The sequence below is a fragment of the Pyrgilauda ruficollis genome, unplaced genomic scaffold (genome assembly GCF_017590135.1).
Source record: "Pyrgilauda ruficollis isolate IOZ18807 unplaced genomic scaffold, ASM1759013v1 scaffold366, whole genome shotgun sequence".
NCBI lineage: Eukaryota > Metazoa > Chordata > Aves > Passeriformes > Passeridae > Pyrgilauda > Pyrgilauda ruficollis.
The window spans coordinates 36222-53240 of NW_024525112.1; the positions used below are offsets into that span (position 1 = coordinate 36222).

Consider the following 17019-nt stretch of genomic DNA (forward strand, 5'->3'; position numbering starts at 1 on the left):
GGGGTTTTTGTGTGAGAAATACAAAACTAGGTCACTGTGAGGAGCTCACACTGTCACTGTGTCCCTGCTCTGGCTGCTCCTCATCCCTGTTCCCTTGGTGGCTGCTGATCCTTAGATGTCTTCTCCACTCTGCTGCAAACCTTAAAAGCTTGGAAACATTTCCCAATATTGTTTCATGTAGTTCTGCAGATCGCTCACTGTGGTTTGGAAAAGGTTTTCTGCACGTTGTTGTCACTCCTTGGAGGCAGCAGGGAAATTTGGGGGAGTGCTTTGCAGCCCCAGACCTGTGTTTATAAAACATGCTCTGGGTTTGGGAGCTGGATCAGCTGGAAACTGTCAGAGTTGAACTGGAACATCAACTCCGAGTCAGCGTGAGGGTGTTTAAAATCACTCAGTTTGGAGTGAACAGTTTGGAGTGGATTTAGAGCATCATCACGTCCCAGAGTGGTTTGGGTTTGGGGAGGGCCCTTAAAGCCCACCCAGTGCCACCCCTGCCATGGCAGGGACACCTCCCAGGGTGTCCCAATGTCCAGCCTGGCCTTGGGCACTGCCAGGGATCCAGGGGCAGTGGGAAGTGTCCCTGCCATGGCAGGGGTGCCACTGGGTGATTTTTAAGGTCCCTTCCCACCCCAGGCATTCCCTGACTCCACGACTGCCCACCCTGCCAGGGAGGAGCTGTGGCTCAGGGGAAGGGCTGAGCTCCTGCAGGAGCAGTTTGTGACAGACCCAGCTGCTGAAGGGAGCAGTAAAAGCCACACCCGGGCCCTGCTGTGTCCCCCGAAGAGCTCAGTCTGTCACTTCGTGCTGCTCCTGTCCCCAGGCAGTGCCATCAGTGGGCGTGCATGCCCGGCAGGGCAGAAGTGAATGGTTTTCCCTTTGTTTTTCAGTTCACCTCGTTGATATCTGGAACATGATCGAAGCCTTCCGAGACAACGGCCTTAACACCTTGGAGCACAGCACGGAGATCAACGTGTCCCGCCTGGAAACCATCATCTCCTCCATCTACTACCAGCTGAACAAGCGCCTGCCCTCCACCCACCAGATCAGCGTGGAGCAGTCCATCAGCCTGCTGCTCAACTTCATCCTAGCAGCCTATGACAGGCCAGTGCTGCCTGCTGCCTGCCCCAGCAGCAGCAGGGTGCCAGGGGTGCCCCTGAGGGGTGGGCACTGCTGGGAGAGCCCTGAGCTGAGCTGGGCACTGCTAGGAGCTCTGAGCTGAGCTGGGCACTGCTGGGAGAGCTCTGAGCTGAGCTGGGCACTGCTGGGAGAGCCCTGAGCTGAGCTGGGCACTGCTGGGAGAGCCCTGAGCTGAGCTGGGCACTGCTGGGAGAGCCCTGAGCTGAGCTGGGCACTGCTGGGAGAGCCCTGAGCTGAGCTGGGCACTGCTGGGAGAGCCCTGAGCTGAGCTGGGCACTGCTGGGAGAGCCCTGAGCTGAGCTGGGCACTGCTGGGAGAGCCCTGAGCTGAGCTGGGCACTGCTGGGAGAGCCCTGAGCTGAGCTGGGCACTGCTGGGAGAGCCCTGAGCTGAGCTGGGCACTGCTGGGAGAGCCCTGAGCTGAGCTGGGCACTGCTGGGAGAGCCCTGAGCTGAGCTGGGCACTGCTGGGAGAGCCCTGAGCTGAGCTGGGCACTGCTGGGAGAGCCCTGAGCTGAGCTGGGCACTGCTGGGAGAGCCCTGAGCTGAGCTGGGCACTGCTGGGAGAGCCCTGAGCTGAGCTGGGCACTGCTGGGAGAGCCCTGAGCTGAGCTGGGCACTGCTGGGAGAGCCCTGAGCTGAGCTGGGCACTGCTGGGAGAGCCCTGAGCTGAGCTGGGCACTGCTGGGAGAGCCCTGAGCTGAGCTGGGCACTGCTGGGAGAGCCCTGAGCTGAGCTGGGCACTGCTGGGAGAGCCCTGAGCTGAGCTGGGCACTGCTGGGAGAGCCCTGAGCTGAGCTGGGCACTGCTGGGAGAGCCCTGAGCTGAGCTGGGCACTGCTGGGAGAGCCCTGAGCTGAGCTGGGCACTGCTGGGAGCTCTGAGCTGAGCTGGGCACTGCTGGGAGAGCCCTGAGCTGAGCTGGGCACTGCTGGGAGAGCTCTGAGCTGAGCTGGGCACTGCTGGGAGAGCCCTGAGCTGAGCTGGGCACTGCTGGGAGAGCCCTGAGCTGAGCTGGGCCTGGGCTCACACTCTGCTGGGGCTTAGCAGCCCTTGGGAAGTGAATGTGTTTTGTTGAATCTTGCCCAAAAGACCCTTTTTTAACTCAGCCTTGTCAGTTTGCAGCCCCCTCCAGCGGGCTGTGACCCCATAAATCTGATTCTCATTTCTTGCCCAGGGTTCTGTCCTGGCATCTCCTCGTGCCCAGTTTTGTGTTTCTCTCACTTCCTCTCCCTGCAGGGTTTGCTCTGCTGGGCCTGAGTTGCTGAGCCCCTCTGTGTTCTCTGAGCAGCAGCTGCAGCTCCTTTGCTGTGCTAGGCATTTCTTACTTTTGGTCTTGCCTTTCTCCAAATCAGCTTTTTTTTCCAGTGGGATCTGGCTTCTGCTTCTGCCCCACAGAGGGGATTTACCCAGGGCAGTGCCCAGCACTGAGTGTGCCAAAATTCCTGGTGGGACAACTTCTTACTGCCACCAGACAGAAGCTGGGTGTGTCCCTGAGAGAGTCCAGGCCTGAGCACAGTCCCTGCCTCACTGAGGACAAATAAAACCAGCACGAAGCTCAGAGCAGCAGAGTTGCTGTTCAGTCCTGCTTTGAAGTTAGTTAGGACAAGTTGTAAGGCTTGGCTGAAGGTCTGGTTACTCTCAGACAGCTCACACTGAATTTAAACCCAGGATTTAAACCCAGGAGTGGTCACGTTTGGAGGAGCTGCCTCAGAGGATGGAGGCTTTGTTTAGAGGTGGGGTTTTGTTCTCCTCTTTCGCCCAGCCCTGAGAGCTCTGCCTTGTCTGGACCCCCAGCAGCAGCAGCTGGATCCCAGGGTGGGAAAACAGCTGGATCCCAGGGTGGGACAGCAGCGACACAGTCTCAGCTATGTCAGGGAAGGGGTAGGTTGGATATTAGGAAAAAAGAATCCACTGAAAGAATAATAAAGCACTGGAATGCTCTTCCCAGGGAGGTGGTGGAATCAGCATCTCTGGGTGTGTTTAAAAAAGGCTGGACCTGGCACTTGGTGCTACAGTCCAGATTCTGAGTTCAGGTGTTGGGGCACAGGTTGGACTCGATGGTTTTAGAGGTCTCTTGCAACCTCATGAGTCTGTGATTCTGTGCACCCAGTCCCCAGTTCTGCTTCCAGTCCTGTGACCATTCCTGGCTTTAAATCTCCTCTTACAGGGGATTCAAAATCATACAGAAGGTTTTGCCCTTTTTCCTCCTGATGGAATTCAGGTGCAATGGCACAGGGGCTTGGGCAAGCTCCTCAGAAGCTGCTCCAGGAAAGAGTTTGGGGTTTGGGTGATTATAAACAGTGTCAGGGGGCAGGCCAAGTGTCTGGGGGCACCAGGAGAGATCTTTCCAAGCACAGGCTGTGTCCTGGGAGGGGGCACTGATGGCTTTGGGCACTGCTTTTTCTGGGAACTAATCCCAAGCTGAACTTTGATGTAAAATACATGTCTGCTAAAGAGTGGAAGGGAGGGGGCTGAGGCTGTGACTTAGGGAGGAGGGAATTTCCAGGAGAGCTTTGCCCTGGGCTGATCCCCCAGTGTGGGAGGGAAAACAGCTGGATCCCAGGGTGGGCAGGAGCTGGATCCCAGTGTGGGAAAACAGCTGGATCCCAGTGTGGAAAAACAGCTGGATCCCAGGGTGGGAAAACAGCTGGATCCCAGTGTGGGGCAGCAGCAGCTGGATCCCAGTGTGGGACAGCAGCTGGATCCTCGCATGGAGCAGCAGCAGCTGGATCCCAGGGTGGGACAGGAGCTGCTCTGTGCCTCACTGTGCCTGGGCAGGGCTCAGGCAGAGCAGGGCAGGGCCCAGGCAGAGCAGGGCTGAGGCAGAGCAGGGCAGGGCCCAGGCAGAGCAGGGCTCAGGCAGAGCAGGGCAGGGCCCAGGCAGAGCAGGGCTGAGGCAGAGCAGGGCAGGGATGAAGCAGGGCAGGGATGAGGCAGAGCAGAGCAGGGCTCAGGCAGAGCAGAGCTGGGATGAAGCAGGGCAGGGATGAGGCAGAGCAGAGCAGGGATGAGGCAGAGCAGGGCAGGGCTCAGGCAGAGCAGGGATGAGGCAGGGCTGAGGCAGGGCAGGGCTGAGGCTCCCTCTCCAGGAGCTCAGCAGCACGGCAGGCAGGGATTGTATAAAAATGCCCATCCCTGCTGGAGTGCTCAGAGTCACAGAGTCCTCACAGAGGGTGCTGGTGGCACCATCAGAACCTTTAACATTCCCCTTGGCAGGTACAGTCCCAGAGTCCTGGAGTGGTTTGGGTGGGAAGGGACTGTACCAGTCATCCAGTGCCACCCCTGCCATGGCAGGGACACTGCCACTGTCCCAGGTGCTCCCAGCCCCATCCAGCCTGGCCTTGGGCACTGCCAGGGATCCAGGGGCAGCCCCAGCTGCTCTGGGCAATGCCTAGGGTGCCCTTCCTGGGGATTCTGCCTGGCTGGGTGCCCTGAGGAGGAATTTGGGTTCTGGCACAGCTGGAATGCAGCTGTGGCACAGCTGGGGTGCTGCAGTGGGCCCTGGCAGGGCCAGCAGGGCAGGGGCAGTTGCCTGGGCTGGGTGAGGAGCTGGGGTTGGCATCAGTGGCAGATCCAGTGGACATCCCTGCTGTGGGACCTGCTGCAGAGCCAGGCTTGGGAGCATGGGGAGGGTGAGGAAGGAGCCTCACAGGCCTGGCCTGACTTAAAACTGCGTCCAGTTCTGGCCCCTCAGTTTAGGAAGGATGTTGAGATGCTTGAATGTGCTGGAGGTGGCACTGGATGAGCTTTTAGGTCCCTTCCCACCCAAACCATTCTGGGTCCTGCTCCTCCAGACCCTTGTCCAAAGCCCCTCTCAGCTCTCTCTCTCTCCCCCCTTCAGGGGATTCCTGCTTTTCCAGCTCTCCCCACGCTCATCCTGGGCTTTCCCCATCTCTGCATTTAACATGCCAGTCCAAATTCCCTGGCCAGCACGTTTAGTTACAGCTCCTTGAAATGCTGGGAGTTACTGGAGGTGGTGGCTGCTGTTGTTCCCATGGTTTCTGGGGCTCTGGGTGTTGTTATTCCCATGGTTTCTGGGGTGGCTGTTGTTATTCCCATGGTTTCTGGGGTGGCTGTTGTTATTCCCGTGGTTTCTGGGGCTCTGGCTGTTGTTGTTCCCATGGTTTCTGGGCTCTGGGTGTTGTTGTTCCCATGGTTTCTGGGGCTCTGGGTGGCCCATCGTTTCTTGGGGGCTGGCTGTTGTTATTCCCATGGTTTCTGGGGCTCTGGGTGGTTGTTCCCATGGTTTCTGGGGCTCTGGGTGTTGTTGTTCCCGTGGTTTCTGGGGCTCTGGCTGTTGTTATTCCCGTGGTTTCTGGGGCTCTGGCTGTTGTTATTCCCGTGGTTTCTGGGGCTCTGGCTGTTGTTATTCCCGTGGTTTCTGGGGCTCTGGCTGTTGTTATTCCCGTGGTTTCTGGGGCTCTGGCTGTTGTTATTCCCGTGGTTTCTGGGGCTCTGGGTGGTTGTTCCCGTGGTTTCTGGGGCTCTGGGGGTTGTTCCCGTGGTTTCTGGGGCTCTGGGTGGTTGTTCCCATGGTTTCTGGGGCTCTGGGTGGTTGTTCCCATGGTTTCTGGGGCTCTGGCTGTTGTTGTTCCCATGGTTTCTGGGGCTCTGGGGGGTTGTTCCCATGGTTTCTGGGGCTCTGGCTGTTGTTATTCCCATGGTTTCTGGGGCTCTGGGTGTTGTTATTCCCGTGGTTTCTGGGGTGGCTGTTGTTGTTCCCATGGTTTCTGGGGCTCTGGCTGTTGTTGTTCCCGTGGTTTCTGGGGCTCTGGGTGTTGTTCCCGTGGTTTCTGGGGCTCTGGGTGTTATTCCCATGGTTTCTGGGGCTCTGGGGGTGCTGCTCCATGCCTGTGCAGCTCTCACAGGTGCCTTTCCCTGCAGTGAGGGCCATGGGAAGCTGACAGTGTTCTCAGTGAAAGCCATGCTGGCCACCATGTGTGGGGGGAAGATCCTGGACAAGCTCAGATGTGAGTACCCCGAGGAGTCCCGGCCTTTATGGACTCTTTCCTTTCCTCTGTTTCTCGTTTTCAGTTCTGAAGGGTTTTATTTTGCTGATTTTGTGGTCTTTCTGCTGAGCTGGAGCTGTGCTGTGCAGAATTCCAGAGTCATTCAGCTGGCACAATCCCTCCCAGCCCACCGAGTCCAGGCTGTGCCCAGTCCCCACCTTGTCCCCAGAGCACTGGGTGCCACATCCAGACCTCCTGGGACACCTCCAGGGATGTTTGTTCCATGGTCCAGCTCCTGGTTATCCCAGGACTGAGGAGCCTTCCCAAGCCCATTCCTTCAGTTTAAGCTCTTGGGCACTTTAAATGGAGAACCTGAGGGCTGCTTTTCCAATGGGAATGTCCCAGTTGTCACCATTTCCCTGCTCTGAGGCTGTTGGAGGCTCCTGTGACTCTCCTGCTTCCCCTGAGGCTCTCTGCACCTTCTCACTCTGTAATTCCAGCTGCTGGGGTAGAATCCCAGGATGGTTTGGGTTGGAAGGGACCTGGGACACTTGCCACTGCCCAGGCTGCTGCCAGCCCTGTCCCTTGCCCTGAGCCCTGCTGCCCCCGGGGCTCTGAGCAGCTCTGGGGTGATGGAACTGACCCACACCCCAAACCCCACATCCTGCTGGACGAGCACACAGAGCAGCATTCCTCCAGCTGGACACAAATCTGCTGCTGGAAGAGTTCTGGAAAACCCTGAGCAGGATGGGGAGCTGCAAACAGCTGCTCCTTCCTTCCCCTGTGGTGGGTGTGAAACCCCCTCAGCCCCTGGCTGCTCCTGGAGCCACTTCCAGAGCAGGCACATCCACCAGGGCTCTCAGAGGGAATGCTCCTGCCCAGCCATCTGCTCTGGGGAGGAGCAGCCTGCCTAAAAATGCTTAAAAAGTCTTAAAAACGGGATTGGGCAAATCTGGTCCCTAGGGACAAGGTGGGAAAGATTCTGACTGGATTTGGAAGGAATTGTTTTGTGTGTGGTTATAATTAGAAATCTCCACATGGCAAAAGCAGTCTTGCTGTTGGATGTTGGTTATCATGGCCTGTAGGTTCTTTGGATTTTGTTTGCTTTATGAACTCTTTTCTTTAAACAGCACTTGAGCCTTGCAGCAGTTTGGCAGTGGCATGTTTAACTCTTGGTCTGGATTTCTTCTGAGCATTGTGATTCTGCTGCTTGGCTTTCCCCTTCTCCTTCCTGTTGGTTTTCTCAGCTTTTACAGAGACAGGGCACCTGAGAGGTGTTTTAAAAGATTTCATTCTATTATCAGTCTTGGTGAATAGTGAGACACAAGAGATGTAAACCTCAATGCCATTCCATCAGAAGCCAATCCATTTCTTTGTTACAATACCTTAGAAATGTTTTTTAGCTTATTAGCTTTAGCCACACAGTGCTGCTATTACTTCTAACACCAATCACCTCTGTTTTTTCTCCACATTGTCTTGCTGCAATGTATCTTTCACAGTTCTAATTCTACAAAATATCTGGCCTTGTTTTGTTCTTTACAAATCCCTTTCCCACATCTCTCCCTGATTACTGACCCACTTCACCCCCAAAACCTCCTTGTCCAGAAGATCCCAGCCCAGCCTCCCTTCCCTGAGCAGGCTCCTGCAGATCCTGCCAGTTGTGTTTAGTGTGTTCTCATCCCATGGTCCCTGTGAGTGATGGGGACAGGACAGTGTCCTGGGAATGGCACAGAGGGACTGGGGGAGCTTCAGAGGGGCCCTTCCCTGGCTCTGGAATTTTCTGGGACGTGCTCTCCTTGTGGGGCTGTGCAAGGCAGGGATCCCAGGATCCCTGAGGATGGAAATCCCTCCCAGCCCATGCAGTCCCAGCTGTGCCCAGTGCCCACCTTGTCCCCAGAGCCCTGAGTGCCACCTCCAGCCCTTCCTGGGGCACCTCCAGGGATGGGCACTCCCTGCCTCCAGGGTCTGAGCACCTTTTCCAAGGCAAAATTCCTCCTGATGTCCAGCCTGAGGCTGCTCCCTCTCATCCTGTCACCAGCTGCCCTTTGAAAGGTTATGATGCTTTTTTATTTATTCATTTTTATTTATTATATCCTGCTTTTTATCATTTCCAATTTCACTGCCAATTCCCCGTGTGGAAGTTTCCCACCTTGACAATAAACCCACTTTTTAACCTGCAAGGCAGGTTTTGAATTTCCCCTTGGCACAGCCTGGGCTGTTCTCTCTCATTTTCAGATTTCCATAGCTTGGATTTCTCTCTCTTCAGGATCACTTCACTGCTGCTGCCTGCTCAGCTCAGGTGAATGTCCTGAGCACACCCAGGAGGTTTCAGCCCATTTTAAATGCAATTGTGTCGTGGCCCTGCTGTGTCCTACCCTTCCCACCCTGCCAGGTTCATTGCAGACCTGCAGCTCCTGTGCAGAGGATTCTGCTCCAGAATGGACTAGGATTCTGGAATTTTGGCTCTCTAATTTCAGTTGTTCCCATTGTTTTCATTTGGTGTGCATTTTCATCCTGACTTTTCTTCCACATTCAGTTTCTAGGTTAAGTCTAATTTTTCTGGCTGGCTTTTTTTCCTAAAATACACAAATGCAGCATTTTAAATATTTTTAAAATTTTTCTCCTAATATGTTTTCTTTTATAACATTATTCAAGAGACCTTCAGTTCAAGCTGCTCTGTTCAGTCAGTGATACAGATTCCAGGTATCTTCATCCCTCTTAACTAAGGCATTGCAGGCTTCTTCCTGAGCTCATTCTTTCAGGAAATTGGGATAATTCCTCCAGTTTACTGGAAATGTGCCTCTCTGAAAGTGTCTTTTTTTCTGAAGCTGGTTTTGATCACTGAAATGAAGGTTGTTTTCTGCCAGCATGAGCTTTTTGATGTTTAATTACTGCAGGTGCCTGAAATAACAGCAGGGAGGGTTCGGTGCCACGGAGGAGCTCTGGGATCTGTCACACCCTGGGGAATTCTAGGTTGTGTTCCCATGGGTGAAACCCCCTGTGGAGCATGCCTGACTCTGGGTGTGCCTCAGCTGGCTGTGTGAGATCTCTCCAAGGAGACTCTGGGTCCCAGGACAGTTCTGTTTGCTGGGATTTTGTCCTGCTCTCGTGCTCTCTGCATCCTGCCCCTGGGGCTGGAGCTCTGGGGAGGGGGTCAGGGACCCCAGGGCTCAGGGAGGAGCAGGACAGGCAGTGGGGCACCTGCAGCACCTCCCTCTTCTCTCTCCATCCTTACAAACATCAGGGCACATCTGCTCAGCCCCTTTTTGCTCTCAGGAGCACATTTGTCCCCGCAGAGCTGCTTAAAAAGGGTGAACTCCTCTCATCACAAATGGTCTCAGAATCCCAGAATGGTTTGGGCTGGAAGGGACCTTAAATCCCACGATTTGGCAGCCCCAGGGATCCTGGGCTGCTGTGCCCTGCCCTCCCCGTGCCCTCAGTGTGCATTTCCCTGGAGCTGTGCCAGCTGTGCCAGCGTTAGAGCTCTGCTCCACCCTGCAGCCTCCTCGGGGGTTTCTGTAGGGTCAGCTTCCAGCTGTGCTCCCCTGGAATTCTCCTGCTCTCCCTGTCTCCAGGAGCTTCCCCTGCCCTGGCTGGGCTGGGCTGGGATGGAGGGAAAGGGATTGGGAGCCCTGAGCTGGATAAATCCCAGGCTGGGCTGGGATGGGATGGAGGGAAAGGGATTGGGAGCCCTGAGCTGGATAAATCCCAGGCTGGGATGGGATGGAAGAAGAAGGATTGGGAGCCCTGAGCTGGATAAATCCCAGGCTGGGCTGGGATGGAAGAAGAAGGATTGGGAGCCCTGAGCTGGATAAATCCCGTGCTGGCCGCAGCGCAGTCGGGGACACCCCTCGGGGTGCAGGGGGCTGTGCCCGCAGTGATCCCATATTTACGGGGGGGTTTATTGTATTTTCTTACAGATATTTTCTCTCAGATCTCAGATTCCAACGGGCTGCTGGTTTTCCCCAAGTTTGAGCAGTTCCTGCGGGAGGTGCTGAAGCTGCCCACGGCCGTGTTCGAGGGGCCCTCCTTCGGCTACACGGAGCACTCGGTGCGCACCTGCTTCCCCCAGCAGGTACGGGGCGGGACTGCGACTGGGATTTGGGGATTGGGGTCGGGATTTGGGGAATTGGGGTCGGGGATTTGGGGTCTGGGGTTGGGGATTGGGATTTGGGGTCAGGGATTTGGGGTCTGGGATTTGGGGTCAGGGATTTGGGGTCTGGGATTTGGGGTCAGGGATTTGGGGTCTGGGATTTGGGGTCAGGGATTTGGGGTCTGGGATTTGGGGTCAGGGATTTGGGGTCTGGGATTTGGGGTCAGGGATTTGGGGTCTGGGATTTGGGGTCAGGGATTTGGGGTCTGGGATTTGGGGTCAGGGATTTGGGGTCTGGGATTTGGGGTCAGGGATTTGGGGTCTGGGATTTGGGGTCAGGGATTTGGGGTCTGGGATTTGGGGTCAGGGATTTGGGGTCTGGGATTTGGGGTCAGGGATTTGGGGTCTGGGATTTGGGGTCAGGGATTTGGGGTCTGGGATTTGGGGTCAGGGATTTGGGGTCTGGGATTTGGGGTCAGGGATTTGGGGTCTGGGATTTGGGGTCAGGGATTTGGGGTCTGGGATTTGGGGTCAGGGATTTGGGGTCTGGGATTTGGGGTCAGGGATTTGGGGTCTGGGATTTGGGGTCAGGGATTTGGGGTCTGGGATTTGGGGTCAGGGATTTGGGGTCTGGGGTTGGGGATTGGGATTTGGGGTCGGGGATTTGGGGTCGGGGATTTGGGATCGGGGATTTGGGGTCAGGGATTTGGGGTCTGGGATTTGGGATCGGGGATTTGGGGTCAGGGATTTGAGGTCTGGGATTTGTGATTTGGGGTCTGGGACTGGGGATCAGGGATTCAGGATTGGGGGTCTGGGATTGGGAGTGTGGGATTTGGGGTGTGGGATTTGGGGATCAGAGGCTTGGGGATCCGGGATATGGGGATCGGGGATCTGGGATTGGGGTCTGGGATTTGGAATCAGGGATTTGGGGTCTGGGATCAGGGATTGGGGTCTGGGATTGGGGATTTAGGATCTGGGATTTGGGATTTGGGGTCTGGGGATTCTGGATTTGTGATTTAGGATTCAGGATTTGCAATCAGGGATCGGGGGTCTGGGATCAGGTATTGGGGATCTGGGATTGGAGATCTGGGATTGGGGATTGGAGAGCAGCAATCTGGGATCAGGGATTATGGATCTGGGATTAGAGATCAGGGATTTGGGGTTTAGGATTCAGGATTTGCAATCAGGGATCGGGAACTGGGGATCTAGGATCTAGGGTCTGGGGTTTGGGATCTGGGATTTGGGATTTGGAATTCGGGATTTGGGATTCCCGGGGCATCGGGGCTGGGGGTCACTGGGGTCCCCTGTACAGCCCAAGCACTTTGAAACAGTCCAAAATTAGCAACTGAAGGATTTTCTGTCATTTCAGTTGATTCCCCTCCTCGAGGGGCCTCCCCTGTTCCCCATCACAACACCAGGGATGACTCATTTCTATCCCAAAACACAAACCATGCCATTTTTACTATTTCCCCTTGATTTTTCAGAGTTTTTTCACTGAGTTAAGACAATTAGTTTAACAAGTCACTTCCAGGGTCTGTTCAAAAGAAACACCTTCTGTGCACCAGTTTATTTTAAAATCCATTGCAGTTGTATTTTAATTGTTCCAATGATTTGTTTCTCGTTTGGGGTAATGTAAATAATAAAACTAATCCTTAAATCAACTGTAAACATGAACTTGATTGATCTTAGGCCTTCAATTAAATGTTTAGACTCTGGGCATGATGATGCTCCAGCAGAAACATTTCTGCAGCATTTGATGTAAAATTTATAGTGACTAAATAGAAGTTAATTAGCAATTAGCATATTTGGAATATGGCACAGTAGGAAACAGCCTTTGATTTCAGAATCAGTGAGGCTCCAGATTTACATCTGATCTTGGGAATTGGGAATTGTTCCCTGGCAGGGTGGGCAGGCCCTGGCACAGCTGGGGCTGCCCCTGGATCCCTGGCAGTGCCCAAGGCCAGGTTCTGCATTGGGACTTTAAAAAGTGTAAACTCCTCTCATCAAAAATGTTTTCAGAATCCCAGAGAGGTTTGGGTTGGGAGGGAGCTTAAATCCCACCCAGTGCCACCCCTGCCATGGCAGGGGCCCCGGCACTGGCCCAGGGTGTCCCAGTGCCCAGCCTGGCCTTGGGCACTGCCAGGGATGCAGGGGCAGTGGCAGTGTCCCTGCCATGGCAGGGGTGGCACTGGGTGATTTTTAAGATCCCTTCCCACCCCAGGCATTCCCTGATTCCATCACTGTGGCAGTCCAGGAGTATTCCTGGCAGGCACAAAGGGAGAAGTTGCCAGGCTGGAGAAGCCCTGGTGGTAGGAAATGCGTGTGTGGCTCTGCCCTCCAGCGCTGCCTGTGTTCTCCCTGCAGAAGAAGGTGATGCTGAACATGTTCCTGGACACGCTGATGGCTGACCCTCCTCCCCAGTGCCTTGTGTGGCTGCCCCTCATGCACAGACTGGCCCACGTTGAGAATGGTGAGTGCAACATTCACACAGGTGGGAGGGCTCTGTCCTTGCTCTGGGCCAGCACCTTGTGCCTTCATCAGTGCTGGCCCAGAGCATCCCAGAGCTGTCAATTTGGAATTCGGGATTTGGGATTCCCGGGGCATCGGGGCTGGGGGTCACTGGGGTCCCCTGTACAGCCCAAGCACTTTGAAACAGTCCATAATTAGCAACTGAAGGATTTTCTGTCATTTCAGTTGATTCCCCTCCTCGAGGGGCCTCCCCTGTTCCCCATCAGAACACCAGGGATGACTCATTTCTTTCCCAAAACACAAACCATGCCATTTTTACTATTTCCCCTTGATTTTTCAGAGTTTTTTCACTGAGTTAAGACAATTAGTTTAACAAGTCACTTCCAGGGTCTGTTCAAAAGAAACACCTTCTGTGCACCAGTTTATTTTAAAATCCATTGCAGTTGTATTTTAATTGTTCCAATGATTTGTTTCTCGTTTGGGGTAATGTAAATAATAAAACTAATCCTTAAATCAACTGTAAACATGAACTTGATTGATCTTAGGCCTTCAATTAAATGTTTAGACTCTGGGCATGATGATGCTCCAGCAGAAACATTTCTGCAGCATTTGATGTAAAATTTATAGTGACTAAATATAAGTTAATTAGCAATTAGCATATTTGGAATATGGCACAGTAGGAAACAGCCTTTGATTTCAGAATCAATGAGGCTCCAGATTTACATCTGATCTTGGGAATTGGGAATTGTTCCCTGGCAGGGTGGGCAGGCCCTGGCACAGCTGGGGCTGCCCCTGGATCCCTGGCAGTGCCCAAGGCCAGGTTCTGCATTGGGACTTTAAAAAGTGTAAACTCCTCTCATCAAAAATGTTTTCGAAATCCCAGAGAGGTTTGGGTTGGGAGGGAGCTTAAATCCCACCCAGTGCCACCCCTGCCATGGCAGGGACACTGCCACTGTCCCAGGGTGCTCCAGTGCCCAGCCTGGCCTTGGGCACTGCCAGGGATGCAGGGGCAGTGGCAGTGTCCCTGCCATGGCAGGGGTGGCACTGGGTGATTTTTAAGATCCCTTCCCACCCCAGGCATTCCCTGATCCCACAACTGTGGCAGTCCAGGAGTATTCCTGGCAGGCACAAAGGGAGAAGTTGCCAGGCTGGAGAAGCCCTGGTGGTAGGAAATGCGTGTGTGGCTCTGCCCTCCAGCGCTGCCTGTGTTCTCCCTGCAGAAGAAGGTGATGCTGAACATGTTCCTGGACACGCTGATGGCTGACCCTCCTCCCCAGTGCCTTGTGTGGCTGCCCCTCATGCACAGACTGGCCCACGTTGAGAATGGTGAGTGCAACATTCACACAGGTGGGAGGGCTCTGTCCTTGCTCTGGGCCAGCACCTTGTGCCTTCATCAGTGCTGGCCCAGAGCATCCCAGAGCTGTCAGAGCTGGGACTGGCTGGCTGTGAAAGCAGCAGCACTGCAAACCCCAGGGATTTTAGTTAGCGGAAGAAAAATGACATTTCGGAATGTTCCAGAGGCTGAGGGAGCTGGGAAGGGAATGGAGCCCCAGGAGAGGCTGAGGGAGCTGGGAAGGGGCTCAGCCTGGAGAAAAGGAGGCTCAGGGGGGACCTTGTGGCTCTGCACAACTCCCTGACAGGAGGGGACAGCCAGGGGGGGTCGGGCTGTGCTCCCAGGGAACAGGGACAGGACAAGGGGAAATGGCCTCAGGCTGGGCCAGGGCAGGCTCAGGGTGGACACCAGGAGGAATTTCCCCATGGAAAGGGTGCTCAGGCCTTGGCAGGGGCTGCCCAGGGAGGTTTGGAGTGCCCATCCCTGCAGGTGTCACCTGGATGTGGCACTGAGTGCCCTGGGCTGGGGACAAGGTGGGCATTGGGCACAGCTGCCACTCCATGGGCGGGGAGGGATTTCCCAGTCTCAGAGATCCTGGGGTTTTTAAGTTAATTTTGATGATGGCAATTTCCCAGGGTCAAGTCCTGTGGGAAATCATGCCCAGGAGGTGAGGAGGTGGATCTGGGTAAAATGTTGGTGAACTCCAGGGCAAAGGGGATCCTGGTTTGATCCAGGAGCAGGAGGGGACCAGCTGGGCTGCTCCCCTTCACTGGGGTCTTTCCTGTCCAAAGCTAAACTGTGGCCCTTGCAGAAAAATGAACACAAACAGAAATGACACCACAAGAAAAACCCCACAAACAAAATCCTAAACAAACCAACCCCACAAAAACCTAAACAAACAAAACCCATTAAAGAAAAACCCAGAAAATAAAAACCACAAACAAAAACCCAACTAAACAACCAAAAAACCCAAAGCAAGACAAGACAAAAAAAAAACCCTGCAGGTAACCAAAACAGCTGCTACCTCTTTTGTTCCCATCTTGCTGCTCCTTGATTTAATAATCCCTGATACTGGCTGTTCCAATTTTGTCCTTATCCATCACTGTGAGGCCATGCCCTGTGCAGGGCAGTGAGTGCTGTCCCTGTCCCTGTCCCTGTCCCTGTCCCTGCTGTGCCTCGTGCTCTCTGTTATCAGAGCTTTGTTATTCTTCCCCTCATCAGGAAATCAGGGTTTGGGTTATTATTCCTCCCCTCATCAGAAATCAGGGTTTGGGTTATTATTCCTTCCCTCATCAGGAAATCAGGGTTTGGGTTATTATTCCTTCCCTCATCAGGAAATCAGGGTTTGGGTTATTATTCCTTCCCTCATCAGGAAATCAGGGTTTGGGTTATTATTCCTTCCCTCATCAGGAAATCAGGGTTTGGGTTATTATTCCTTCCCTCATCAGGAAATCAGGGTTTGGGTTATTATTCCTTCCCTCCTCATCAGGAAATCAGGGTTTGGGTTATTATTCCTTCCCTCCTCATCAGGAAATCAGGGTTTGGGTTATTATTCCTCCCCTCATCAGGAAATCGGGGTTTGGGTTCTGTGCTGCCCCTGTGCCCTGTTATCAGCAGCAATCTCTGCTGCCTGCACGGAGCCAGGGAGGGGAAGGGACAGCTCTGACAAGGTGGGGGAGGACTTCTCATGGAGCCAGGCTGGGAGAATGGGAATGTTCACCTGGAGAAGAGAAGGATGCAGGGAGAGCTCAGAGCCCCTGGCAGGGCCTGGAGGGGCTCCAGGAGAGCTGCAGAGGGACTGGGGACAAGGCCTGCAGGGACAGGAGCCAGGGAATGGCTCCCACTGCCAGAGGGCAGGGCTGGATGGGAGATTGGGAATTGGGAATTGTTCCCTGGCAGGGTGGGCAGGCCCTGGTTCTGTTTTGTCCCTCATTTCAGGATGCATTTGCCATGGGGAGGTCTCATCTCCTTCCCCTCATGCTTACATTCCTCTTTGGTTTCTTCCCAAGGCTTCAGTGGAGCAGGATTGTCCATGGGAGGACAGGAAAGAAACATTTATTTTGGTTTATTTTGGCCCAGCCCTGATGGTGCTCTGCAGCTCAGACTGCTCTGAGTTCTCTGCATGCTCACACTCACTGGGGATTCCTCACTGGGAGCTGTGGAGGTGCAGGAGGAAGGGGCAAAGGGGGTTTGGACCAGGAATTGTCCTTTTTGAAGAGGTGACTCTGGGCCCCAGGGATCTCCTTCGGCACAATCCAGCCAAATCCTCCTGGTGTGGCTGCAGCTTTGTTGTAAGTTAATTAGCAATTAGTATATTTGGAATATGGCACAGTAGGAAACAGCCTTTGATTTCAGAATCAGTGAGGCTCCAGATTTACATCTGATCTTGGGAATGAGGAACTGTTCCCTGTGAGGGTGGGCAGCCCTGGCACAGGGTGCCCAGAGCAGCTGTGGCTGCCCCTGCATCCCTGGCAGTGCCCAAGGCCAGGCTGGACACTGGGACACCCTGGCACAGTGGACAGACAGACTCCCCCCTGAGCTCAGGACTTCCCTGGGGAGCTCTGAGTGTGCTCAGGAGGGAGACCTCTGCAGAAGGAAAACTGGGAGAACCTGTCAGCTGGAACTGCTGTGTCACCATCAGCTTCATCTGGGGGTTAATGGAACCAAAATTCCCTGCTCTGCCCTCAAAACCCTGCCCAGACCCCAAGTGCTGAAGGAGCTGGGGGGGGTCTGCAAGCTCCAGTGAAATGGGATGTTCCAGGTTTACCAAAAATTCATTTCCTTTGTTTTTCTGCCAGTCTTCCACCCCGTGGAGTGCTCGTACTGCCACTGTGAGAGCATGATGGGCTTCCGGTACCGGTGCCAGCAGTGCCACAACTACCAGCTGTGCCAGAACTGCTTCTGGAGGGGCCACGCCAGCGGCCCCCACAGCAACCAGCACCAGATGAAGGAGCACTCCTCCTGGGTAAGGGCTTCTCATGGGTAGGGCACTTCTCCTGGGTAAGGGTGCTGCTCTTGGGTAAGGGTTCTTCTCCTGG

The 17019-nt window shown here is 54.5% G+C and overlaps 1 protein-coding gene across 3 annotated transcripts in view; it reads left to right on the top strand.

The window, feature by feature from the left end:
* Window positions 1-17019, top strand: part of DTNB (dystrobrevin beta) — a 46545-nt gene that overhangs the window by 15461 nt on the left and 14065 nt on the right. For all 3 annotated transcript variants that reach the window (XM_041475840.1, XM_041475841.1, XM_041475842.1), the window contains 5 exons: window positions 888-1101; window positions 6022-6107; window positions 10007-10161; window positions 12544-12649; window positions 16780-16946. In XM_041475840.1, coding sequence (XP_041331774.1) covers window positions 888-1101; window positions 6022-6107; window positions 10007-10161; window positions 12544-12649; window positions 16780-16946 — 728 coding nt within the window. The remainder of the gene's footprint in view (window positions 1-887; window positions 1102-6021; window positions 6108-10006; window positions 10162-12543; window positions 12650-16779; window positions 16947-17019) is intronic.